The sequence below is a fragment of the Vespula vulgaris genome, chromosome 8 (assembly GCF_905475345.1).
Source record: "Vespula vulgaris chromosome 8, iyVesVulg1.1, whole genome shotgun sequence".
In the NCBI taxonomy this organism is placed as follows: Eukaryota; Metazoa; Arthropoda; class Insecta; order Hymenoptera; family Vespidae; genus Vespula; species Vespula vulgaris.
In genome coordinates, this window is record NC_066593.1 from 6,929,680 (window position 1) to 6,957,464 (window position 27,785).

The 27,785-nt window shown below is 34.0% G+C and overlaps 1 protein-coding gene across 5 annotated transcripts in view; it reads left to right on the forward strand.

Moving 5' to 3' along the window:
* Nucleotides 1-27,785, forward strand: part of LOC127065733 (prominin-like protein) — a 35,951-nt gene that overhangs the window by 2,410 nt on the left and 5,756 nt on the right. For 3 of the 5 annotated variants that reach the window (XR_007782173.1, XM_050998518.1, XM_050998521.1), the window contains exons 2-12: nucleotides 20,926-21,193; nucleotides 21,346-21,698; nucleotides 21,836-21,957; nucleotides 22,052-22,075; nucleotides 24,611-24,906; nucleotides 24,982-25,131; nucleotides 25,219-25,434; nucleotides 25,523-26,078; nucleotides 26,158-26,316; nucleotides 26,414-26,535; nucleotides 27,325-27,375. Coding sequence is in view for 4 of the 5 variants with exons in the window: in XM_050998518.1 (XP_050854475.1) it covers nucleotides 20,926-21,193; nucleotides 21,346-21,698; nucleotides 21,836-21,957; nucleotides 22,052-22,075; nucleotides 24,611-24,906; nucleotides 24,982-25,131; nucleotides 25,219-25,434; nucleotides 25,523-26,078; nucleotides 26,158-26,316; nucleotides 26,414-26,535; nucleotides 27,325-27,375 (2,317 nt within the window). In the remaining variant the exon portion in view is untranslated. The remainder of the gene's footprint in view (nucleotides 1-20,925; nucleotides 21,194-21,345; nucleotides 21,699-21,835; nucleotides 21,958-22,051; nucleotides 22,076-24,610; nucleotides 24,907-24,981; nucleotides 25,132-25,218; nucleotides 25,435-25,522; nucleotides 26,079-26,157; nucleotides 26,317-26,413; nucleotides 26,536-27,324; nucleotides 27,376-27,785) is intronic. The other 2 variants (XM_050998520.1, XM_050998519.1) reach the window with 2 other exon arrangements.

Genomic DNA, 27,785 nt, shown 5'->3' on the forward strand with positions numbered 1-27,785 from the left:
GAATTTTATTTTAAAAGTTCGTTGTGATAACTGAACACGATGCTCTCTTAGTCGGATCAACGACCCGTACGCGTGGTAGAAGCATGAGTGTGAAAAAGAAAGAGAGAATATCATGTCTCTCTCTCTTGTATCGTTCACGTCTAGCAGGAAGTTGATAGTGGACGACATAGTGTGTTCGTCATCATCCAGTAGAGATGTTCAAGAGTATCTGTTTCTCTCTTTCTCTCTCTTTCTTTCTTTCTTTCTATTTTTCTCTCATAGAGACACACTATTTTCCTGGCAATACGAATCGACTTTTCTGCTCGTCAATGAATTTATTTTCGAATAACGTCTGCGCGCAAATATCAATCGGGTTCGAAATCAACGACTCGGCTCACGTCCATCGGGACTTTCTCCCGTAGAAATGGAGCACGAGTTGGATTATTCGAGCGTTTCGATGAATGCACGCCCGATCTCTCGTCCTTTGATGGCTACTCCAGTAAAACTGTGTTTCTCTCTTTACAATATAATTTTAATTTCAGTTCTGAAGCTATAAAAATCATCCTCGAATGAAATTAAAAAATATATATATGTATGGATGTATAAAAATTCTCTGAATACTTTTTTATTTTATTTTTTTAATATACCTACATTTATTGAATAATCAAGAGCTACGTATAATGTATTTGATATAAAATAAAAAAAAAATCAAATTACCATATCACGAAAAGTAAATTAATTTTACGTGAAACGATCGAAAAACAAAACATGAACAAATGTTGTAAAGGATTTGTAAAATGAAATGTATTTCTTTACGAAAGCATAATTTAATTTAGATAATCGTGATATGTTTGCACGTACGTCACTACGATCTTCCCGGAAATGCGATAAATTATAGTAGGGACAGTTAGGTTTCTCTCGAAACATGAATAGGATAGCACTTGAATCCGGTCGTGAAACTGATAATGAAGAAAGTTCAAAGATAACTATCCATGTAGTTATTCCTGTTTGTGTTAATCGTATATCGTCTTGTCGTGTAACTTAAGTGAGAACTATGTATATTCGTTTATATTACTTATGAATGAAATTCTCAATTACTTTAATAAAGATGACAACACTTTTTAATAAATTCATTCAAAGAATAGAATTTCTTTTCTTTCTTTTTCTTTCTTTTTTTTTGTTTCAATTGAATAATCGTTTAAATTTTATAGAAAGTATATTTTAAAAAATATCGACGATTTCTTCTATTATATATTATCGCGACTTCCAGTTATTGTTTTGTACTTAGACATAAAAATATCTGTAAATAAATAAGTACAACGATATATCGTGATTAGATATGCACTGATAAACGTTACTTTTTTCTCTTGTTCTTTAGAACACACGACGCGTAACGGCATCACTAACGGTATGGATCATTCTTAATCAGTTGACGCATCTTCTATCGTCCGATACTTCTGTTCCGTTTGATCGCGAAAACGTAATATAATGCAAAATGTCTTCTCAAACGACGTCATTGCAGGTTTCGAATTGCAACGATTCGCATATAGAATGTTAATTAAAGATTAATGGCAAATATTCCATTAACTCGTTGGTTTCTCTCGTTTGCGAACGTGCCGATGGTTAAAAATGAATATCAATTATGGATTATAAATGATTTTTCATATCTTTTAATTACTAATTGTATAATCTGTATTTAATCGTGAAATAATTTACGGAATTGTTGGACCGATTATACTCTGATATTTTATAAAATTTAATCCACTGTATATAAAGAGAAAAGTCTGTTTCTTTTAAAATATATCAAAACAAAACTGTAAAAATTATATAAAAGAGAATTATTACAAAGATTAACTTATACGCAGAACTGTGCCGATAATAAAATAACAAAGAGCGACTGAGTAAAAATTCTTATTAATCTTTAATCGTCTATAATCGAGGAAAGTAGAAATCGATAATTCGTATTGCCAATATTGCCAATGTCTAGTTGGATCGCCGATAGTAACGATATTAACTTAAGGCCAGCGAAGCTAGTTCGATTTACGTGGATTGACGAAAAATTTATTATCTCGTCCTGTCATTCACTGCCACTGGCAAACGTTTCCGACATGTGGCTACGAGTGAATCTGCCTGAATATCCTAGCTTTTCCTGTTGCGGCAGCTCGATTCGATTTTATTACCATTATCTACCGGAAAAGGGTGCTTTGTAGTCTCTCTCTCCCTCTCTATTTCTCTCTCTCTCTTTCTATCTATCTTTCTATCTCACTCACATACACACTCCCTTAACTCACTTTTTTTCACAGACATTCGATCGTCGATGAATAATGCTTACTACCTGTAGATATGTACAACTCGTCGTTCACTCGATCGATTTTCGACTCTCGCACAAAAGACGTAGTAAATTCAGCCTTCTCTATTCTCTGACTACGTCTGTCTGTCCGTCTGTCTGTCTCCTTCTCTCTCTTTCTCTTTATTCTACGAAGATACGAAGAAGATAGAAAGGATGAGAAAAAGATAAAAGCTACCTCGAGTGTTCTCGTACAATCGTTCGTCCTTTTCGCAGGAATCACGCGCATTCTCCATCCGTGCCGAACGGATTTATCTCCGTTCTTTGTCCTCTCTGAGCGCGTTCACCTTAATTAGCGCCGATCGATCGTCACAGGAATAGCTATACACGTCGATCCTAACTCCTAGTTATTTGATTAATCTGATTGAATGCGATCTTTCGATTCAATGTTGATAGAATACGCTCGATTGATGATCATAGAATTTTATTTGAATTTTCAAGACGTACTTTTTCGTTTTCGTAATCATGTTTATGATTATAAGACGTGAGAGAAGCTCAAAACTATGTCAAGGAAACGTAAGATTGAAAAGATATTCTTTCATTACAAAGCATCTTTCTTTATTTCCACTAGATAAAATTTGTTGCGTTTATCCGACATTTTCTCTTATAATATTTTTTACTGCGTTTATTAAGAATTACAGAATTCCCTTTATAAAATTCATCGTACGTGTTGAATATCTTCGAAATTCATGAGAAATGCGTTTGATAAAAGGAGATACGTGACGCAGTGTAAAAGAAAGAATTGATTAAAGAGAAGTAACTAGAGACAAAGAGATTCTTATTTATTGGCACGAAATGATCGGCTTTTCTCTCGTTCTTCGTTGAATCTTCGATAAAAAAAACTGATAAAGAAAAGAATAAAGTGAGAAAGAGAGAGGAGGAGGAGGGGAAAAGAAGCGATCTCCGCTTATCTCTTGCAATGTCGTTAAACTCACTAGCTGCTACTCGATAAATGGAAAGGAAATAGCTGTTCGATGTATATAAAACGAAAGGTGATAAGTAGTAGTATTATTACTATATGATAGTAGTAATATTACTATATTGCTATACGATTGTACTACTGTTTACTGTTATTATTTCTCTTTCCTATTCTTTCAAAGAAATAAGAATTGTAACAAAGATATGATAACGAAAGAAACTATAGTTTTATTATCAAGAACTCGCTATTTATCTATCTATATCTATTTATCCATATATGTATAAAGTTATAGTTTTCTTGTTATATTTTACGAGTTATTGATAATAAAATTGTTTCCAAATCCGAAAATCGAACAAAATCGAAAGTTTATCGATTCTGAATGAATATTTACGATTAACGAGTTTATCACTTTATTTAAGCAGGAACCGCAGAGTATTTTTTCTGTTTCTTTTTCTTCTCGTCGAATCAATCGCACATATACATATGGCGACTCGTCATCGCATGTATATCGTACATATGGCGTGAGTGAGAGTCCACAATTGCATACTTTACTTTTCTTTTCTTCTCTCCTCCCCCTCTCTCTCGGTCTCGTTTCCACCCTCACTCAATTATATAGGGGATCGTATGCGTGAACTTTGCAAAGAAAGTCTCCACGATCGAACGAGAATGTTCGTTGTAAATTAGAAATCGGAATCGTATTGCACTGGTTATGCAAAACCATTCTTGAATTATTTTCTTCGCAATTTAGTTGGTTCAATGTTCTTCCTGGATATTGTTAGTATCAGTAAAATAAAGAAATTTTCTTTGTGAACATTTAAACTCGCTGGACAGTTAGATTATTCTTCAAGGTAAAGATTTAATCACTTGCGAATTGATATATAACGATGTGTGTTTATATACGAAGTAGTAGGAAAAGAGATTAGGATGTGGTCAGAATCAAGGTTATTAAGTTAAAAAATAGAAAAACTTTGATATGTAACAAGCTTATGCATTGTATTATTTTATTCGCTCTATGTAATACTACATAGAATTATAATGAAAAACGTTATGAAATGAATAATAACGAAAAATGATCAAAAAAAAAGAAAACGTACAGAAATATATTTTTATTGTTTCAGACCAATTCTGTAAGATGATACCAATCAATTGTATAACTCATGTACTGATTTATGATCAGTAAACTAAGAGCACATGTTGGAACGTAAATTTCATTTGATAGAAATCCACAAAATTAACTCTAGATAAAAGCATATGTACGAAAAGATACAGATAAAAATTTTTTTTATGATATCTCGCGATCCAATGTTCTATATTGATACGACGTAATTTTATCTTTTAATATGATCGTGACGCGGATGGTAAATATACACGATATGAATCAGTCTAAATATCTTCGCAATTCTTTTGTGCACTATGATTAATCAAAAAACAGGAAAAATCCAAAAGAACGTTTTGTATTTCCTCGTTCGCAAGTACTTATATGTATTTAAAATCTAAATCACTTTATCGCAAATGAAATAAAATTTTTTAATAGTTGTACGTGTTAACGATGAGATTAAGCAAATAAAAAATTTCCTATGTTGGAACTTTTCTTAAAAGTTATAGAATGATAGTAGGTTTAGAAAATTTTGAATAAATCGAAAACCTAATAGAACGGCGATAATTCTCGATACGATGACAATGAGCGTTGATAAACAAAAAATAATGACGATTCTTTCTACTTTCTTTTTTTTTATATTTTTATAAATTCTTATTTTACGTTTATCATTGATCCCTATTTGTACTTTGAAAGATATTCATAATTGAAAGAAAAAGAAGAGGGAAAAAATAGCCTACTCGTCTTAAAAAAAAAAAGTGAGGTGCCTCGTGATCTCAATTCTAATACGAGTTACTCTTGTTGTCCTCGAGACGATACTTCCTTTATCTCTTCTCTTCCTTTCCTCCCTTCGTCTCTCTCTCTCTCTCTCCCTCCCTCTCTCTCTCTCTGTCTCTGTCTCTTTCTCTTTCTTTCTCTCTCTTCGTCGCTCTTTCTAGAGCATCGAGCCGATTAACCACGTCCGATCGATTCGTGCTGATTTCGGTGTTCTACTTATGCGTTTAATTAAAATTTGCTCGGGGTCATGTTCGACATTCTACTTTGAAAATACGTCGATTATAATTCTCTTGTTGCGCCTTCGATTCGAATTTTCATATCTTAAAAAAATGCAGAGATCGACGATTTTAACGGTTTCAAGTACTTATTATCATTTGATATAGAGATATAGATATATTGGAAATAAATAAATTATATTCAATTATTTAGTTCATTTTTGCTGATTTAATACAGTTTTCGAATTATAATTAACCGGAGATTAAAATAGTTATCTGCCGACATGTTAAATAACATTTCTAAATATTATTATTATTAACATTTCTAACAATAAATCGGTTTATACATCAATGGTTGTTACTCACATTATTTTGGATATGCGATAAAGTTATATTAGTTGTGAAATTATTCGTCATACGGAGTACGAATAATTGCGTTATTGTTCGCGTGAAATTTTCTGAATGACGCATGCGAAGAGAACGAATAGACAAAAAAAAATTCCTTTGGCGAACGTAACGAAGTAATATCGCGATAACAAAGAGAGACGTTAATGAGGCAGACGTTCTCGTTTCGAAAACCTTGTCCAGAATTTCAGAACAAAAAATGAGGAAAGAGAAGGGAAAACGACTTTTTCGAAGGGACTCATGACATTTCACGTCCATCCAAATTTGATTTTCCCGAACTATGCAGCGGACGGAAATACGTACCGAATTTCCATGTAAATTGTCCACGAATTATGCGGATCTAGATCGATATATGTATATATTTGCATACATCCTATATATAATATATATATATGCACACAAACACACACACACACACACATATACATAAAATTTGAATAGAACATACAAAAATTTTAGCCGCTCATATATACGTACATATAAATATATAAATATTTTTCGAGCTATTTTTTCCTTTTTCTTTTTTTTTCTTTTTTTCTTTTCTTTTGCTAACGTTCTTTTTCTCATATACCCTTATAGATTTTACTCATAGACCTTCCTCATAGACCTTCTTACTTTGCAGTTTCCTTTTTACTCGATCTTTCGCATTTACTCACGTCGAAGTGGACGAACACGAACGAGCAAAGTTCGCTGGCGCGGCAAACACTTTGAATTTCCAAGTGTCGTCATCGTCGAACGGGACTTACCAACGCGACGACGAGTCTTTCTACGGTCCAGCGAGTTTTAACGGCGTTAACAAAGACTGAAGCTTTATTCCCGACGTCGATGAGATATCCTCGTGGTTGTCCGAGCGCGAGACGACGTCAACCATTACTATTATTCTGCTCACCGAAAGCGAATAGCGCGAATCGAATGAATTATTCATTCTCTCCTTTGGCTGCTTTTTTCATTAAGAACATTACGTATATATCGGTTTCACATTTGTTTTATCGTGAAAATTATATTTTTACGTGTTTTACTTTTCTAAAATTCATATCGTATAAAATTTTCTCTCTTTCTCTTATATTCTCATTCTTTCTTTTTTCTGTACTTTTTTCTACATTCACTTATCCATTCATTCGTTTATCTCTTTCGGCCAAGCCACGATCGCAATTTAGATACATACGATTCTTAATTAAGATCCTAATCGGACTTGATAGAAAGATAGCCAATTGGGCGGAGACTTTAGTGAATACTTCTCTCTGTAATCTCGCTCGCTTCTCGCGCCCACGAGATTCCGCAATCGACGAAGGAAACATCTTTTTTCTCTCTGTTTCTCTCTCTCTTATCGGTCATCTAATTCCATATATTTTTGCGAACTCTATCTTTTGATCCTTTTCTATGCTGATATAAAAAAATGTTTTATCTCTTATCTGTAGATCTACAGGTTTTTGATTTTTGATCAGCGTGAATGTATGAAGTTTATTTCGGTTCAAAATTAAATAGATACCTTTGTATAAATCAATAAATTATAAAAAGAAGAATTAATATATCCAATACTTTCTGGATAAGAGTGATAAACGAATGATTTATTTATTCTTTTATCATGAGAAAAGTTAAATCTTCATGACACGTTTCATAAAAAAATCATACTTTTACGATAAATATCAGAAAATTAAAATTAATAGCTCATTGATCATCCAGTATCTCGTGTTAACATGAAAAGCTCGCGAAATTCGATTAGATTGTGACGTGGAAGAAATATGCCACCCGGTGTGTAAAGCTCGTCATAAGATACCCAGAGCACCGTTTAAACGCGAATGCTCGCGAAGCTGGGACACGTTTTCGCTTTATGATGCTTAATCGTCGCTTAAGCAGCGCATTGAACTTCCAGTTTCCAAGTACGTATGTGTATCTCAAGACAAGGATATCGTGTGCGCGTGCGCATTTACAATACATATGTATATAACATGTCGAAGTGGTTTCGTGCATCGTGTGCATTGGCACGTACGGTACACGAACGTGCGTGTACTTAAACATTTGTATGTGTTTGTACGTAACTACACGAGAAAAACGGGACTCGCTTTCAGGATGAGAGCAGTCAAAGGTCTGGCATACTTGGTATCTCGTTTGGTTTCGTGATAACGTGGAACCTCGTGTATCTCCTTGTGTTAACATTACGATTAAAAAATTATAACGAGTCCTATGTTTAAACTTAATTAAACTGGAACTTGTGCGTTTCTTGTGTTGATTTATAATGTTGAGAATAGGATTCTAAAGAAATTGCTTACTTGTTTGAGTTCGAAATAGTTGAAAATTGTATTTAAGCGAATATCTTGGAGGTAAATGCGATAGAGCGTAGCATAGAGGTTTGTCCGGTGCATTTCATTTTTCTTTTTTTTTTTTTTTGTTTTATTTACAAGACGTACAATTAATCTTCCACTTCTTTCTATGCTTCTCGACAGCGCACTCAATGAGGATTGCAAAAGGATCACAAGTTTTACGAAGTTTTCTTTACGACTCAACGCGAGAAGTGACTTCGTGATTGCTTCTTCGGTAGAACCCGATCTTCCACCGAGGAAGAATGTCGTACAAGGCGAGTTCTCGTAAAAACTAGTACCTGTTCTCGTAGGCATCTCAGGAACCGGATTTTCATTGGCACACCCTATATAAGGACACGTTTACGCACAATTATACGAGAAACGTTCTCCTTTCAAAATATGTATGTATATCTGTCCCATCGAATGAATTTTCTATATCGCCATCTTGCAAAAGCGTATAGAACAATGTCCACAAAAGAATATTGACATATGCAATATCAAAGGATAGATACAAATATTCTAGTTATTGAGAGCACTGCATTTTGAGAGCTGAAAATGCAGTACATCGTGTTTGACAAAAAATTATGAAAGGACCGTAAAAACGGAAATATATATCTATATGCCGAATTTTGGTCAACTTTTTGATGAATTTGTTTGACATTCTAGCAATGTTTGATCCAGCTATACTCTCGTATCCGATATTACACATTTTTCAAGTATAACTATGCGAACGATGTTTCCGAGAGGAATTTCAATTAAATTTTTACACCGCGTCCATTGTTCACCAAACCCAATAGCGATGCAGTTAATATACATTTTTCTAGTTAAATATTTTTCTGTTACTGTTAATAGTATAAAAAACGAAAAAAAAAAGAACATTTAATATTTATACACGAAACTCTGATATTCACACTTTCTTTAAAAATCATCAACGCAAAAGAAAGAGCATGAAGATTGGCATATCGGACGCCATTTTTTATTCAATTAATTTCTTTCGCGGAAGAACTTATAATTTGATTTTTCTATCTCTCACTTTCTTTCTTTCTCATTTTCTCTCTTTCTGTTTGTTCCTTTTTTTCCTTTTTTTTTTTTAAGCAAAATAATACATTCTGCCTATTCATATTCAGTTTTTATTTCCAGTTTTATTTGTTTCTTTTCCCTTTTTTGAAAATACCCATCACGTACTTTTCTCTGTAATTCCGTAACTATAGAAATTCTCTCAACCATGAACTTCTTTCAATTTGATTCGAAACCATCTTTTGTAAAGCGAACTGCATTTAACTCGCTCAAAAATGCGTTCCTTTTGTGCCACAACTCTTGGATAAATTACCGTGAAAATTCTTCGATAAAAAAGGAAGGCTTCTCCAGCAAAAGAAATATTCTTTATAAAATGGAACCTTTTGCCAAAGTGTTTATACACACAAGTAGATATATGCATATGGTTAATTCAATAAAACGAAATTTTTCTTTTCCACTACGGAAACAACTTTTCTTCTGCTCTCGTAGAAAAATTCTAAGTGATAAAAAAAATTTGTACTATTTTCATGAAATTCCTTTAATTTTAGATAAATTTTTTCCAGGGATATAAATAAAATTTATTTAATCTTTGGTTCTAGTACTAATTGTTAAAAAAGTTTAATTATGTATAAATTACTTTCGTATTTTTTTCAAATTTATAGCACAAGTTCGCTTCGTTCCTCCATATTTTTCATTAATTGCCTTTTTTCCGTCTCTACTTTATCTCTTATACACCCACGAAAAATATCTCATATAAGAGCAAGAGGAAAGGTAAAGAATAACGAAAGAAGGGAATTAAAACGCTCGTAAGTTCGGAGAATGAAACTTCCACTCTTCCACAAAATGATAGTTCAACAATTAAAAAAAAAAGAAACTGTAAAAAATAAGCAATCCCGGCGATATACCATAAAAAAATTTTAATTAGATTTTTACATTCGATAATAAAACCAGAATAATTAAATGTAGATACAGGTGTATATACACGCGCACACACACATACACACATGTACATTCACAAATTCGTAAATGGAAACGATGTCTCTAGAACAAAAATTTACAGAACGTATCGTCGATGTTCGTTGTACTACATCGCTCTAATTATATCGTTCACTTACGATCGTCATCGACCGTATAAACGATGAAAGTCTCGTAAATAATAAACTTCGAAATAACTTGCTTGCAATACATGATCTCAATTTAAATGGAGCTCATCGAGGATGGATTCAGATCATTAAACAACCGAAGTAAAATTATATTCGAAGGAAATTCAATTTCCAGATAAAAAGTTATCATTATTTCCTTTCTTTTCACTTCTATTTCGATCGTAGCGAAAATCACATTTAGAAACGTACTAAAATCGCCTAATTTATTATTTTTTTGTTGCAATAAAAAGAAAAGCGAAAAGAACATGAGAAATATAAAACGAAATGTTCTCTCGACGCCATTCTCAATTCCTTTTCGTCTTTCCTCGTCAAAAGCGTAGGTACGGATCGAAATTTCTCGTCGATTTATTGTCAACTTTATTGGCTCGTAAAGTATGCCATCGAGGAACGTTCGCTCGAGGAGATGATTTTTGCGAGAAAAGAGAATAAGAGATACAAGAGGTGAATCGGGTAAGGTAGTTTCTCAGGAATCACGGTGGTTGCTTAAACTCTAGAATTTCGTTCTGTGACAGATTGCTGATAATATCGACCATCTAGGCTATATAGATATGTGCTATATAGATCTGAACATAAAAGTATATAAGAACATTTTTAACAGAGATAGGAAGAGGTAAGTAAAGATAGTCGCAATAAATTACTCGGTTAAGCGGCGACGATATACGATGACGTTTGAAAACTAGAGAGGGTCGTCCTGAAAAGCAAGAAGAAGTTTGCTCGATGAGTCCTCGGCTTTCCTGGGCCAGGTCAAACGAACGAAGCGTTATAGAGAAATACGAGTGAATAGTAAGAGGGGGAGTGGAAAGGGGTGCATACGAAGTTTGGAGGGGTCGCGACGTTTGGTTCTACGCAAACCATACGTACGTACATCTAGTAAGTGTGTTCTTCTCTTTCATCTAACCCTCCTAACGGCCTTTGACGATCCACGGATAAGACAAATATTTGCTCTGCTGGATAAATAGTTGATGACTACGAGTACGTATGTATGTATATTTGTATAGACGCACTCAGCTAAAGCTCGAAACATTTTGATTAATAGCGGTTGAAAAATTTCTTTCTTCTTTATCAACCACCTTTTGTTTTCTCCTCTTCTTTTCGCATGAACGCCGATAGCTTGAAAAATTGGAGGTATTGAGATAGATAGGCTTAACAGTGATCCTTCTTTACTCTCTCTCTCTCTCTCTCTCCTCGCTCTTACTGATCTCTCTCTTTTCTCTTTCTCGAAGAGATTAAGCTTTCAAGGATTATCGGTAAAATGGCTTACCCTCTTCGTCGAAGAGGCCGAGATGATTCGACCTTTTTTTTTAAATATTTCATAAAGTAAAATGAATTTTTTCCTTTCCATCTTGTAATCTTCTCTTTCGAAAATCGTAGTAAAACTTCTGTAAACTCTGACGAACGTTACTGGCTGCATGTGACGGCTTCCCGTAGGTCTTTCGTATGCTGTACGTGCTCACGCGACGACAGGAAATAAAGGGTACACCCTTTGCATGCTCGTACGCGTCGTAGCATGAAGATAAGCGAGAGAGACACCTCGAGATCCATTATGGGGCTGACACAACAAGAATTCACCAAAGAAGAAAATAAAAGAATGTCTGAATCTCTGTAATGAACATCGGAATATTCAGAATCTACATACATATCCGAATTCTTTAGTTTGTGCGATAAGATAGAGATATTTTTTGTTGAAATAAGCTATGACAGGCTGTAAAACTCATTCTCAAACTTATTAGTAGAAATACCCACAGGTTGATTCATCGTTTGTCTAAACATTATTTGTTTTTTCGACGAAATTCTATCAATAGAGATGTACATCTAATCTTTGTGAAGGAACTAAGATTACTGTTTTACGAGCTAACGTTACGTATAGAAATCACCGTATTTGGAGCACTCTGTACTGCGTGATCACGTGACTACGAATCGATCCTCAGCGGACAATTTCGGTGATAGTAGTCGATGAAACACTTACACATATCCTCTATATCGCTACTGATAGAGCAACATTCGTTGACTTTTTATCGGAAATAAGTCAATAATTCATTTTCCATTTCCGTCCTATCTCCGAGTATATGTATATCTATCTATACACACATACACCTATACACGTACATCTATATGGTCAGAAATCGAGGATTGAAAATCGTCAGACATTTTCTTCGTTTCATAGCTTCAAGCGAATCACGTTCTATTCGTCGCACTTACGCTTGTCAGTTCCAATTAAACGCCGTGGCTAATCCCGCATACCGATCGAACGAACGAACGTATCATCATCGTCGTTGTAGTTCCATAAATACAATGCATGTTGAAATCAATGTTATTCGAGAACATAACAGTTGGCCATAGAAGTATTCGATAACACTTTATGAAATAGATCGACTTTTTTTAGATTGATAGATTGAACAAAGTGTTCCGAATAAATATAGAATATTGTTGTTAAGATATAAATAATTAAATAGATATATTCGAATTAGTCCAACGGAGAAGTAGACAAAGAAATAAGAATTTTGTGTCGTAAGAAGCCCCTTCGTAACATCGTCCAATCTTTCGACGCACAAGTTGTAACGGTGTGTAGGTTAGGTCAGGTCAGTTCTTAACACGGCAATTAAGGCTACAGAATAGTATAATGCATATTTATGCACCAGCCGTGCGAACGTTCCGATGAACGTTCTACACACCTGCCACCACCTTTCTCTCTCTCTCTCTTTCTCTCTCTTGTTTTCTTTATTTGTTTTTGCACAAAGATTCCCTTTAAGATCTCCCTTTAGCATGCGAAGAATTTTAAGCATCGTGCTTCCGGCGCATTTGTACTGTTAATTTAAAGAACGACTTCTAAAAAGAAAACATTAATCTGATAACTGATGAATCTGATAACATCGAACTTGAAAACATTCGAATAAGAAATTTCGCTAAATGGGAAAGAGACATGAAAAATCAACGAGAGTTCATCGATTTAGGATACTGTCACTTTTAGGGAAAGTTTAAGACGTTGGAAAGTCTGTTCGAACGTAAAAGTATCGAGGGTGGTTAAGCTGGATGGAAAGACGATACGAAAGAAGCAAAAGCAAACGAAGCAGACGAAAGAAGGAAGTTCGAGAAGGAAAGACCAGATTGTAGAGAGTGACACGCTACATGCTATAGCTGAGGATTAGTAGAGTTTGATGTGTTCGCGGACAGTTTCGTCGGCGTTGCTGCAGCAACGATAACACCATTTTAACGAGCGCAAACTCTTCGTGTAGGTGTGCATTCACGTCTTTGTGTGTTCTTACTGCAGGTACAGTAACCGGTCTAAACCATCGTCCGTTGGCACTCTGCCCTTGGCTAAGGGAAGCACAGAGATCGAGTAAAAGCGAGGAGAATGAGTTAGGACTGTCGAAGGGGTTGGTGGGAAGGGGTGAGCTGGAGAAGGAAAACGTAATCGTAGCCATGCGACCAGGATCTGGTTTTCTTCAGAAACCTTCTAGCCGAAATTCTTTTGTTTCCTACCCTTACAAGAATATCCATACATACGTACGTACGTACGTACGTACGTATATATATATACATATATACATATATATATATATCGAGCTGTTCTTCTTTTCTTATATCATCTTCCATTCTTCCTGACATTCTTCTTTCCTTGACGGGAACTTCATATTGAGATACGTTCAATATGGGAAATGTATGGAAAAGCGTGTCATAGAATTCTTTCCCCATTTCTTCTTCTTCCTAAGATCAAACACTCTTTTCCTTCCACATCTACAATGATTATATTTGTTATAGGATCGATTTTTCGAAAATGTGAATTTATTGTCAGAATATAATAGCAAACTCTGTTATAAGTCGGCATGAAAATAATAGGAAAATTGGATCTTAAATTTTGTTCTTTTTCTTTCAATAAGTGATCTTAATGAATCTTGTACACATATTGCCAATTATCTATCTTTTTGGTTGATTTAAACGATATTCTAATCTCAGTTCATATCATTATTCCATCAATTTTGAATCAGATCAGAAACGAAGATAGAGAAACAGAAAGAGAGAGAGAGAGAGAACTTCGATAGAACGGCAAGTTTCTCCTCTTGGACTCGTGCCAACCACCGAAAAGAAACTCAGGAAGAGTCAATTAATGCTAAAGTACCAATTAGACCAGTCAACGTTCTCTTTCTTTACTCTTCTTTCTTCTTTCTCTTCTTCTTCTTCGTCAACGTGCGAAAGATGGCCGTCGTTACAACTGAACGCAACTTAACTAAACACCTTAAATGCCCTCATCGAACTTTTACCGTACCTTCAATATTTTTCACAGTTTAGCTGACACAATCTATTTTTAAAGCATTCCCCTATGATAACAATAGTGCATATTTCAAATATCATCGAGCATTATGTCTCAAATAAAAAATGTACTATATGTAAAGATATTATCCATTACAGCGACGTATTTTTATTACCTTTGGAAATGTAAAGAAAAAAAATTTTATTTTTTACTCGTTTTGGAGATTATAAAATATTGTATATCGTTAAATAATACTCAAACGAAAGTTAAGTGTGAAGAAATCGATTTGATTTTATTTATAAAATAATCGGTATGTAGCGAGATCCATATTGAATTTATCAGAAAATTCACGTGTGAAAGTAATATTTGATAAACCTCGTAGAAGATATTTCGAATAAAATGAAAACGAGCAACCGTAAAAGAGAGCGAGAAAGAGAGAGAAAAAGATCATAGTAGCATTCGTGCTTCTGCATAAAGCAACGAAACTAGGCACACGTGTTACCAACTGGTTTTCAAGTGCTGACCACATGTAACGACCTTCCCTCTTTCTCACCCACTTCTTTCTTCTTTTTATTTCATTTTGCTTCTCTCTTTCTCTTTTCTCCCGTCTCTACTACTTTTATTCCGACACACAGAGTCAATTCCTAGACTTTGCTACCTCTCTCGTTAGACGTTCTTTTGTGTGCCCTTCGTATACAGTATTTCCGGACCACAAGCGTTTTAATGGCGTGAAACCGTTCGGTACGTTTAAGAAAATGTATTACAGAATTTCAAAAAGTTTAATGAACATCATTCCAATTTCTATTGAAACGTTACTTATTACCAACCGTAATAATTAACGTTTTCATCCTTTGCCAAGAAAATCGCGATATTTCGGTATAATCTCTCATCGTATGGAGCATCGAAAGAATGGAATGATACGCTGCTGTACTATTCCCCAACTCGCACTTCCTTTCTTCTCATTCATTCATTTCCCAGCTTTTTAATCCGGCATTAGAAGGAACTCCATGATATTGAACCAAGTCATTGATTTCTCGAGAGTGCCGTTAGTCTTCTGATTCATTCGGTATCGTTCTCGAATCACGAATGATTTCATCATGGCGAAAGATGGATATCGCTTATGTAAGAGAAAAACTTTATAAGAGAGATGCCAATCAAATAGAAGTGAACGTGAGATTTCATTCAACCTTGACGAATACATCATATCTCCTACAAAAAGAGAGAGAAAGAGAGAGAGAAAAGAAAAAAAAAAAACAAGGAAAATGAATTTGATGTAAAATCGTTAGAAATATTTCCTTCATTTTTCCCTCTATATAAATATAACTCCATATAAATATTTTCGTTGACTCGTCACGTAAATTAACGCTACAATTACTTGGTGTAACGCGGATAATCATCACGTAGGAAGCGGTAATGACTTTCTAAGAGGCTATGTATGTAAGCACGAAGGACAAACGGTGACGGGGAACTGAAGTACGACGATGACGATATTATGGCCAACGAGAATGACCTCGCACGGTGATTTTTCCACGGCCAATTCCTTGTTCCGTGCTACGGAGAAAGTTGAATTCCATTCGGATTTAATACAAAGCAATGATTTAGGGATTACGCAAAACCAAATACGTAGTATCGTGGCAATAAATTTTTCTTGTCTAATAGTAAGTAAAATATTGCAATTCTCGTTGTAATTTCTACCGTTGATTACGACGAATAAAAAGATTACGATCGTTTACGAAATTTTTAAAATATCTAATCAGAAATATGATTAGAAAATATCGATACAATAAATGATTACTGATCGGCATCGAAATTGTTGAAAAAATGATTATAACACGTGATAGATCGAACGTAAGGTATTATTATTATCAGAGAAGGAAAAGAGAATGATATTTGATCGTTTTCGAACCAGAAGATCAAGTCACGTATTTCGAGCAGCATACTTCCGTTATATCCACTGTCCAAGATGAGAAAGAAGACACAAGTATCTTATGATAGCTCCAAAGAGTTCAGGTTTTAGCTTCCGACGTTGTACATGAGATACGAGCTAAGAAGAAAAATAAAAGGAGGACTCTATCGTACGCGTCCCTGGAAGCCAGGAGAATGCAGGGAAGTGCTACAAGTATCGCGTATATTCGCACAAGCACGATAAATCTAGACGATAAGGTTACTTACATATCGTTTTACACTTTACGAATACCTTTAAAGTAACGTTCTATCATAAGCTGCTTTTACTTGAATTACTTATACCACAGTCGTTGAGCACTTTACGACGAATTTCAAATTTGTCTGTCATCAAAGATATCATTGCTTCAAACACTTTTACGATCTTTATCGTAGAAATAATTTATTTATTTTATATATAATCAATTATACAAAATACACACATGCAGGTGAATATCTACATACGTAAACATTTGTAGAAAAAATTTTTCTTATGTAAATTACGAGTAACAGATCGTCATACAATTAACTCGTTACATTAGCACTATCATTTGTTGACTTTGCTAGAAGCTCATATCTCTCCTGTTCTCTTCTTTTGTGCTCCCAAACTCAATGTTTCTTCATGACGAAGAAGAAGAGAGGAAAAGAAAGACTAAAGAAAGAGGTGAAAGAATGCAGGAGGACGAACGGAGTCAGGCTGTTCTGTGTTTTTTAACTTGGAAAAAGCGCGAAGTACTTTGTTCTCGAAAATAATGAGATGTGTGACTGTAAGGGAGTAAGAGAGATAGAAAAATGAAAAAGACGAAGTAGCATCAGCGTAAGAAGGACAAATGATAAAGAGAAAGAGAGAGAGAGAGAAAGAATGAAAGGGACAGTTAAAGGGATTTCCAGACCATCGAATATTCTCTAGCAAGACGAGCGAGCTTTCTCTACTTTTCTTTGCATATGAATGAATACAACTTTAAAAATCGATACTTTTAGAACTCGTTTCATATACATAACTATAATTTAAGACGCAATTTGTTCTTTGATAGAGTACGGTCATAAAGAATACATTTATAATGTGTTACATAAATATTGAATATTGAAGTTTGTATTGATATTCTCATTTAATATAAAACAGCATAGAATTTTAATCAATATAGTTCATTTATAATTTGAGAGAAAGAAGATTAAATACATTCTAATTGATCAAAAAGTAATAATGCTTTTTCGGATATAATTGATTTGGTGCATAAGCGGTAATTAAAATTTATGAAAATTTTTGCGTAAATGTTAGTTCTTTTAATTTAGAATCCTTATTAAACGTTAACAGTTTCATAACCGATTAATAAAATTTCTTTCCCTTTCTCCCTCTCTTTCTTTCGAAATAATTTAAAAATAAAATAATAAGACAGCTGAATAAAGCGAACTGACATCCAATCAAAATTTGTCGATGTATCAATATTTGCCGTCTTGAAAGGCTAATGGATTTCTTCATTAATATAATAATAGCGAAAGCTATCGTACGGATGAAAAATTCCGATAATAGGGTAAAATGCTTCCGAGAACAGATTTTAAATCCTATCGACGATCGCTTTCTAACCTTTAGCCTTACAAAATCGATTATTATTATTATTATTATCTAGCTTGTTTTCGAGTTCGTGCTTTCCATTCTAGAGTTACGATCTTAATAATGGTTCTCATTGATTTTCTGATATGAAAATATCAAATCCTTTTTCGATTATTCTATTTTTTATATTCTCTCGTAGAAGTTAACTCTCTTATTATTTTTATTATGTCTTACTAAAGATAAAATATATATTAATAGTAATAACGATAATAATATTAATAACACTAGTAACACAGAATTGAAGAAAAGAAAGGAAAAGTAAATCAATAAAATGAAAATAAGATAAAGACAGAGAGAGAGAGAGAGAGAGAGAAGAGAAAAGAATTTAGGAGGAACGTCAGAGAGGACATGAAATGACGTTAGATGTGGCCGTGGAAGTGGTTAAAAGACCGCGACCTAAACCCACGGTTGGGAACATTAGCATAACCGTCGAGGTCAATGACTTTCAAGAAATCGATCGAGAGCTCTCGCACGAAGACGACGACGACGACGACGATGGTGGAGACCCTCGTTGCATACTTGCAACAACTAATCGCCAGAATATTCTGATGGTACTGGGTTATGATTTAGAAGCATCAACACCAACCAAAGGGTCAGATTTTCTACTTGTTTCTGGTTTCAAGATTTCTCTACAAACACGGAGCATGTCAAACTACATTGTTGGCAATTTCTAATATTTAAAGACATTTCAGTTTGCACTACCTTCTACCTGAGATTGCGGCTTTTCTACTCTCGCTTTTGAATTTTCCAAAAGTTCACCACGCCAGAAACGACTTAAAGATTAACCAAAATAGAAATGATTTATTTCCTGCTCTACTCGCAACAACGTCAACGTAAATAATGTTTCCTTCCTGGTAGTTTCTTATAATCCTATTTCATAAATATAAGAACGAGCAAACTGTAATGGAAAGCCAAGCATATGATAAATCACTTGGTAAAAAGAATAACAGTAATTTGTGATGTTTCTTTTTTGCAATCATTATCTATCAAGGTAAAAACTAATAATTAATTCTTTATCGTTAATCGTAATAAATATTTAAGTAAGTATAAACCCGTGCGTTTATTTATTAAGTTCAATAGCGAATAATAATGAAGTTTAAAAAGAACATGTTCAATGAGGATGATCTATTTCGTTTTACGGGAAAAGAGAGAGAGAGAGTCCATTATCTTCCTGAGTCGTTTTTCACAAAATGGGTTAGATTTATCGTGCTGTCCTATCGAATTGCGATGTCCTAGTTTCTCGAAAATCATGACGGAGCGAGGTTAAATTTTCTCTCTAGCCACTCCTTCGCTATTTAAACGGAACAAGGAAAACTTAATCGTGGGATTAATCAACGAATAAAACGAGTTTATAGGAACGATCGATTTATTCGTCATATTTACACAAATTAATCTTTCTAAAAAAAGATTTCTTTCGTTTCGATCAACGTTTATTTTCCTTTTTTCTTTCTTTTTTCTTTTTTTTTCTTTTTTATCTACATGCTAGCTATCATAGATTTAGGATATAAAAGATAAGAGGCACGTGCGCATGATAAAAGTGTAAAGAGTAACATTGGTTATTCTCTAAAGCAAGGACTTCCCTTGTATTACTTGAAAATTCAGTTGCTCATTTATTACTAACATCAAAATCATGATTTTCTACATGAAAAGCCAATTTACAGAGATACTGCTATCTACCTACACTTCCGCCCTCGCATCTCTCTCTCTCTCTCTCTCTCTCTCTTTCTCTTTCGGGATGTACCTCACAATGAGTATTTTCCTGCATGCAGTGCTCTCCCCTATTTTATTTATAAATACATACATATATATACATACATATATATATACCAACACCAACAAGTAATAGTCATTGCCATGTCGAACTATACGTATACCTACTCTCTGTTCCTTCTCGTTGACTATTAACGTTCACTATCGCTAACTAGCAATGCCCTCGAAACATGGCTCTCCGTACCACGCTTCGTGGTACTTGATTGACAGTGGCCTCCGCTTTGAATCGAGTAACTCTTCTGACAGTGCTCGTATTCACGTTCACCGTTCAAAAGGAGCACGTTTCGTGGTTCGACGATTAAGCCAATTGCAAAAACTACAATCGATCTAAAGTCTGCACGAAAATGTCGAGCGTTTCGTGCACGAAGTCGGCACGATACTACTTACTTACGTTGTTCGAAGAGAAAAAGAAAACAATGGTTCATTGAGAAAGCGATCGATATAAATTATAGATGTAAACTGTGATAATCACGAATGATTATTGATTGATTGATTAACATGTTATCGATCGATTAATAATCGGTATTACTGTATCTGACATCCTTGTCTATTATATCAATATTTTCTGAATTATTGAAAAAAAATTTTTAATGAATTCGAGTTCAATCCCTCTGTGTCCCGGCCTTTGCAATGAATGAGCAACCGTTGACCTATTTTCCTGAATTAGTGCTGCCAGGATATAAATTTCCCGACTTCGTCTCAGTTGTTTTCCAACCCTTCTACATTTCGGTATTCTCTCTCTATCTCGCTCTCTTTCTCTTTCTCTTGCTCTTTCTCTATTTCCCTCTCTCCCAACCGTGGCCCACATTAGGAACGTGTCCTCGTTTCCTTATCCTCTCGACGTGGAAAAAGACAGAGTATCTGATGCCAGATGGAAAATGTGCTTTGATGACACATATACCCCTTTCTTATTCTCTAATCCACCACATTTCCGCGTTCTCTTTAAAACACTCCTAAAATATCTTACGAAGTACTTGACAATTTTTTATTTAAAATATTGAAACACTTTAATTGAATGATTTTTTGAATACTTTATTTGAACTTTCCGAAACAATTTCGAGTTTGTTTATCCGCAAAGATTCTTGTTAAATAATAATATATGCTGCAAATAATAATATAAGTGTCTGTATCGTAGGAATGATTACCGTAATATCCAACACCCCAGTCCTCGTGGATCCTTGGCACCAGTGGAAGATAATAGTGGCCCATTATGGTGGTTTAGCCGGTCTCGCTTTGATTGGAGTCCTCCTCGCAGCCATTCTTCCTTGCATCGGTCTTTTTTTTTGGTGCTGCAGATGCGCTGGACAATGTGGAGGCAGAATTCAGCCGTTCGATAAAAAGCACGATCATTGTAGAAAAATTATGCTCAGTATCATCCTCATCGGAGTAGCCACTATTATTCTGTAAGTTCTCGTTCGTTATTTTGTTGTATCTCATCTTTTATTTTGTTACTTCCTTATTTTTTAAAAGAAGCAATTGTTTTATTTTTCTTTTCTTTTCCTTTTTCGATATAGATACTTGTAACCTAAAGATCTTTCGTTTCACGAATTTACAGATTCGGCGTTGTTTGCGCATTCGTAACAAACGAGTACATGGAAATTGGTACTGCGGAGCTTCCTAATAATGTTAAAACTAATTTAAAGGATGTTATGCTTTATTTGGCTACCACCAAGCGTGAAATTAACACCGTTCTAAAAACTAATTACGGTGAACTCGAAATCACATTAAACAATATTTTGCAAGCAAGCGGCAGAATAGTCACCGAGCAATTAGCCGAGTATTCTCACGCGGTTTCCTTGACGAATTTGAACGACATCGTGATCGGTTTAGAATCGATCAGGGAGGAATTACGTTCTATGAATAGGATAACGCAGGAATTGAGATTGAACGCTACTCAATTAGACATCGGTACGTATTCATTTTACTCTTATTTTTTTCCAAATCCTTGATCTCGAGTAAGCTAAGATATAATTTCTATCTTCTTCTTTTGTCTTCTGTTTTTCTTTTCGCTCGTTTTTTTTTTTGTTCTCCTTTCATTCTTGCAGTTGTGCGCGGTGTCAAGAACAATCTGCTTTATACGCTTCGCGATTGTACGAGCCACAACTGTAAACAGATCTTGCACGACTACAAGGTGAACCAAATGTCGGTCCAAATAGAGTTCGACAAGGTACGTATCTTCTTTTTTACACGACGCTTTTAATGAGCTTTTAACGAGCTTCTAATTCATTTTCTGATAAACGTTCTTTCGCTTTTACATGCAGTACATGGACCGATACTTCCCAAAGGTATGACTCGATAGCACAAATCACGAACATTCTTTTATACTTCTTTCATTTTCTTCCTTTAGTTAGTTATAATTGAATTAGATAATATGGAAAATATAAGAGATCTTAGATGTACCGAAAGTAATAGGCTCGTTATGAGATTCTCTTTCGTTCGCTTTACTTTCTACGCTGCTTGTAACGATCAATGATTTAGAAAAAAGAAAGCAAGAAACAAACAAAAAATAAAAGAAAACACGAGAGTAAAAGAATTTTCGTCGAGTAAGTAATAAAAATCGATCTTTTCAAACGCACATATAGATAGTTTCTGTCTTTACAAATTGATTCATTCCAATTATTCTTTCATAAATTGAAAATTTGTAAAGAAGGAATTGTCTGTATATCATGACATTATTTTGTAAACTTATGTAATACGCTTCTTTTGAGTACCTACAGTCTTTCTACCAAAGTAATTATCGATAATATTCGATTACGAATATACGCTGCAATTACTGTCTGTGCGCATCGTAGGCCAATGGAAGTGATAATCATGTCCTTTTATGACTTAATATAGTTAAAGTGAGTGGCATACTTGAGACGAAACACTTAAGTATCTCCGTTATTATTAAACGCAGGACAGCTATTTAACTTATTAAAAATAATCAATTGAATGAATGTTGGATATTAAATAATGAATTGGATAGTTGATATTCTTTTTCCTTTTTTCCAATATGATATAAAAATATCTTTTTACGTTTAAAATTAAAAAAGAAGTTGAGAGAAAAAATGAAATCAACGATAAAATTATAAAATATTTATGTCTGTAAACTGAAACCCTTACAAATATATATATATATATATACATATAATATATACCTTTAATTACATTTTTAATTCTGTTTTAATATGATCATTCAAGTAAGTGAATATTTGTGTTACAAGAATCATTAATAATCTTGTGAAATTAAATATCAGTAACTTTTTGTTATTGCTACGTCTTACATGAAGATATATAAATGTTCTCTTTCGAGTGTCCCACCACATTATAAAAGTAAAGTAAAGAATTAATATACGGACATATATATAAATATATTATATACATATCTATTATATCGTCTAGCCATTGGTGTACGAGAACGATACTGTATAAATTTGTTTGATTCCATGCCCGCCACAATAGCTTCACTCTGTAAGTCGTAAGCAAAAGCATGTAGCTTTTCCCTATTTTTCTCTCGTGTATGTTGTCTAGCATTATTAACGAACTTCTTCTTATTAATTATTTTTATATACTTTGATTATATAGAACAAAAAAAGAGAAAAAGAAAAAGCAGGAAAAAACGTTTATTCTTTTATTGCTTTTATGAAAGACGAAGAAGGCACTGCAAGTCTGTTGATCAATATTTATCATGTGTCTCATTTTCTTTATCTCCTCTATCTACATTGACGATATTAATTTATCTTTAATTTCTCTCTCTCTCTCTCTCTCTCTCTCTCTCTCTCTCTCTCCCTCTCTCCCTCTCTCTCTAACTTTAACGTAAGTCATGTCATAGATGTAGAATACAATCATTTTTATTTTATCACTTTATTGTCTTGTGAATTCCTTCGATTCTACATTTATATAAACATATATATATATATATATATATATATATATATATATATATGCATATATATATGAAGAGTGACAGTTATCTATAACGTAAATTATAATATCGATCATACTTGAAATTAACATACTTGAATTAATGAAAAAAAAATATTTCAAACAATATTTTTTTCTTAAATGAAGGTAATTTATCTCGTGACGTTAACTGTCCCACCAAGTATATGATATATGGATGCAGTATCGTTGTCATTATCATCATTTTCATCATCATCATTTCACGTACTGTTATACAGCGGTTAATATGAATAAGCATAAAGAGTACCTACATCATTCAAGTAATCCAGATGTAAAGTATAAAATAAAAATTAAATACAGGGCTCACAGATGAAATACAAGAGAAGTGTATGGTCAGAAGATCGAATTAAATCTAATTATGCAATTCATTGCGATTACTGTATACCGTGATTTTTATTAAATAATAGATCGATCTTTCTAGATAATTAAATTAAAAACGATAAATCCCGTTCAAATCGCGTTAGATGACCGAACGAGTAACAGTACGTTATAATATATACATTCAAGAATTCGATCTACGTTTTCATCTATCAATCATCATCATGGATCTATTCGCGAAGGTGTTCGTTATAGAAAAAGATTGAAAAATTCATTGACTCATCGAATGAGATCATAAGAGCATGAATATCGGTCTTAGAATTTTGTAGCATATTCATATATAAATTCGATGTGTCGCACGTTTTCATCTTGCAAGAGAAGCCCGATCTCACATGAATCTTTTGACCTCACGATCTCTCTCTCTCTCTCTCTCTCTCTCTCTCTCTCTCTCTCTCTTTCTTTCTTTCTTCCTTTCTTTCTCTTTCTCTTTCTCCCTCTTTTCTTAGCGATGCTGAGAACCCGGTGGTTCATCATCACAATCATTCGAATATCATTTACAGCTACCGGACCTTACATCCGCTCTACATAACATTACCATATTGATGGAGAGTAATATTGTGTCGGAAGTGAGTCAGGGTAGAGAATCCTTCCTAAAGATACAGAAGGACATACAGCATGCAGTGAATCAAACGATTCCTGTAGTTAGCGCGAGTATTAGAAGAGCAGGCGATTATCTAGCAAGCATAGCGAACAATATGACGAGTTTAATTGACAGAATAAGCAATGACATCGAAAAGGTTTATTTCCAACATTTAGAAGAAGCACATAACTACGTCGTTTACTATTCACAATATAGGTAATTATCAACTAATTAAATTAAATTAACATGAGGAAACAATTATTGGGAACAATTGTTACGTCTACTTTTTAGACGGTATCTTGGCTTTGCGATTTCGACTATTCTTCTTGCCATTTTAATATGCGTGACATTTGGTCTCTTCTGTGGAATTTGCGGTAAACGACCGGATGGATACGGTGATGATTGTTGTAATAAAGGATCCGGTTCACGATTGCTTATGACGTAAGTTTCATACTAAATTATCATTATCCATACGTTTTGAATATTGAATATTTACAACACAAGAAAACGTATACGTTTTATTTATAGGGCCGTATCGATGATCTTTCTTTTTACCAGTGTTTTAATGGTAATCACAGTAGTACATATGATAACAGGAGTTCTAGCGCAACGGAGCATTTGTGAGCCATTAAAAAATCCGAAAGACAATAGAATGTTCAAATTAGTGGACAAGATTGTGCAGATCCGAAAGATACTGCATCCTAAGAATCCTAACTTTGATATCAACATGAGTTACATAATCACGTAAATATTAGTTGCGCAATAGTTTGTAGAAAAAAGAAATCGTTCTATACATTAAAAATAATCTAAAATCTGTCGAATCTTATTTTAGGAAATGTCACGCTAACGAGACTCTGTACAACGTACTGAAACTTAACAATTTGTTCGACATCGGTACTTTACGCAATTATGCTGGACGCATAGACATCAATGATACGATTCAACAGCTGCGCCGTAAGATAAATCTTTCACCAGGTGTGGTGATTCTGAAGGAGAGCGCCAGATCGAAACTCAACGATCTGGCGCAAAGTGGTCTGAGCGATATCAAGTTTTATCAGTATGCCGAACTTCTTGCCGACAATATCACGAATATTAATTTGGAACATCTGGCGTCGAAATTGAGAGACGTGTCTACAAAATTGTCACCCGGTCAAGAGGATATCAGGGATAGCCTTCTAAAAAATGCTCATGATTTGGAGCATTACCACAGAGACCTCGTGGTACCCATGGCGACGTTAAGTGAGAAACTTAGCGAAAACGCGTTGGCTCTTCAAGAAAGTATCAAATTTAATCATAGCTCGATGGCCGAGGCTATTCACAATTTAGTAGACGAAGTTACGAAAGCTCAACAATTTTTAAACAAGGACGGACCAGAATACGTTCAATATGTAAGTTTTAAATAACTTTATTATTCTCGACTTTACGATCTTTCACACTTATCTACACATATAATTTTCCTTTCCATAGCTTGCTACGAAATTTGGTAATGCTTTTCTTCATCAAGTCGACGACTTTCTCGAACATGTAATTGACAGTGCTCGCAACAAAGTTGGAAGATGTCAACCAGTGTCTAATGCTTACAACGCAACTCTTGTAGCCGGCTGCAATAAGATTTTAGATCCATTTGTAAGTAAATTTGACTACATTCCTCTGATCACGTTCGTATCACATATTATCGCATTTAAAATATTCTAAGATACACACGCATCTTTTATTTTTATAGAATGGTTTTTGGGCAAGCGTTGGCTGGTGCTTGATTCTCTTCTTACCAACGATAGTACTTTGCGTAAAATTGAGTAATCTGTATCAGAAGTCTGATCCATACCCAGGACCTCTTGTCGAAGCGTAAGTTTTTTATCGATTATTCTATAGATTAAGATGAAATATATAACGTATCTTTTCTACCCATTTTTGAAACCATTTTTTGAGTATCGTTAAAACGCATGATAACCTGTCCAACGTTTAAGTGTTTCCTTCGTTGTAATTACATTTTTTAATACAGTTTTTAATAAGTAAGATATTAATGCATAATTTACATTTAGTCTTTTGTTTTTCTTCGATTTATATCATTAACTTTTTGTTCTCTTTAAGTAACATGAGAAAAGATTAAAGTATTATACATAAGTATTGTCACAAGACACTTTTTAATCTGTTCGATTTATTTTTCACTAAAAATTGATTCATCGGATATCTTCGGCATAAAAATTCTAAATCCTTTATTTTCGTTCTTGTAGTGACTCAAGCTTTTATAAATCATAGCATGTACATACACATACTCGCGCTTAGTATCTTTTTTCTTTCCATAGTCGGCATGAATACCTTATACCTTTTATAAATTATCTTTGTAACTGCATCAATTACAAAAGGGATCGAAAATGTGCGACGAACATTGCCGTATCATTTCATTTGATTCCTATATTTTTTGTTAATTTTCTATAAATGTGCGTGCAACGTATTAACATTTTACTTGTTTAAAGAAAATTTATGGAGTCCGAAAAAGTAACGATGCCAATTTATTACGTATGATCGTTCTTGTATCAAGTATACATCGCATTAGCTGATATTAAGTTTAAAGTAGCTTTCTAATGTGTGGAATGGTTGTTGGAATCTAACTGCTAACACGCTCCGTTCCAGTGAATATTTGTATGACGCGTACGCAGACAGGGATAACATACCCCTCGCTCAGTAAGTATAAAACAACTGAACAATCAAAGTGTTCGCATGTCGAGAATGATAATCGTAGCATGTTTCAAGTCGTATATATTTTTATTTAGTTTTTCACCCAAAATGTTGAACATTTTTTTTCTATTTTTCTTTTATTTTCTTTTATTTTATTTCTTCACCGATCGAACATATATACACTTCCCTGTTTTCGTACAAGTATGGTATTATCGTATATTTCTCCAAATGAATATTTTTATTTCTTAGCGTCGCTCACTAATTTGTTTTATTATTTGCATGAAAAATAAAGAAAAAAAAATAAATCACGCAAACCATATTTTTATTAAACATTGTATTCACTATGTAACTTTTCTAAATGTTCAAAAAACTTTCTTTAGATTCTGCTTTTAAACGCATTTAACTCATACATCGTG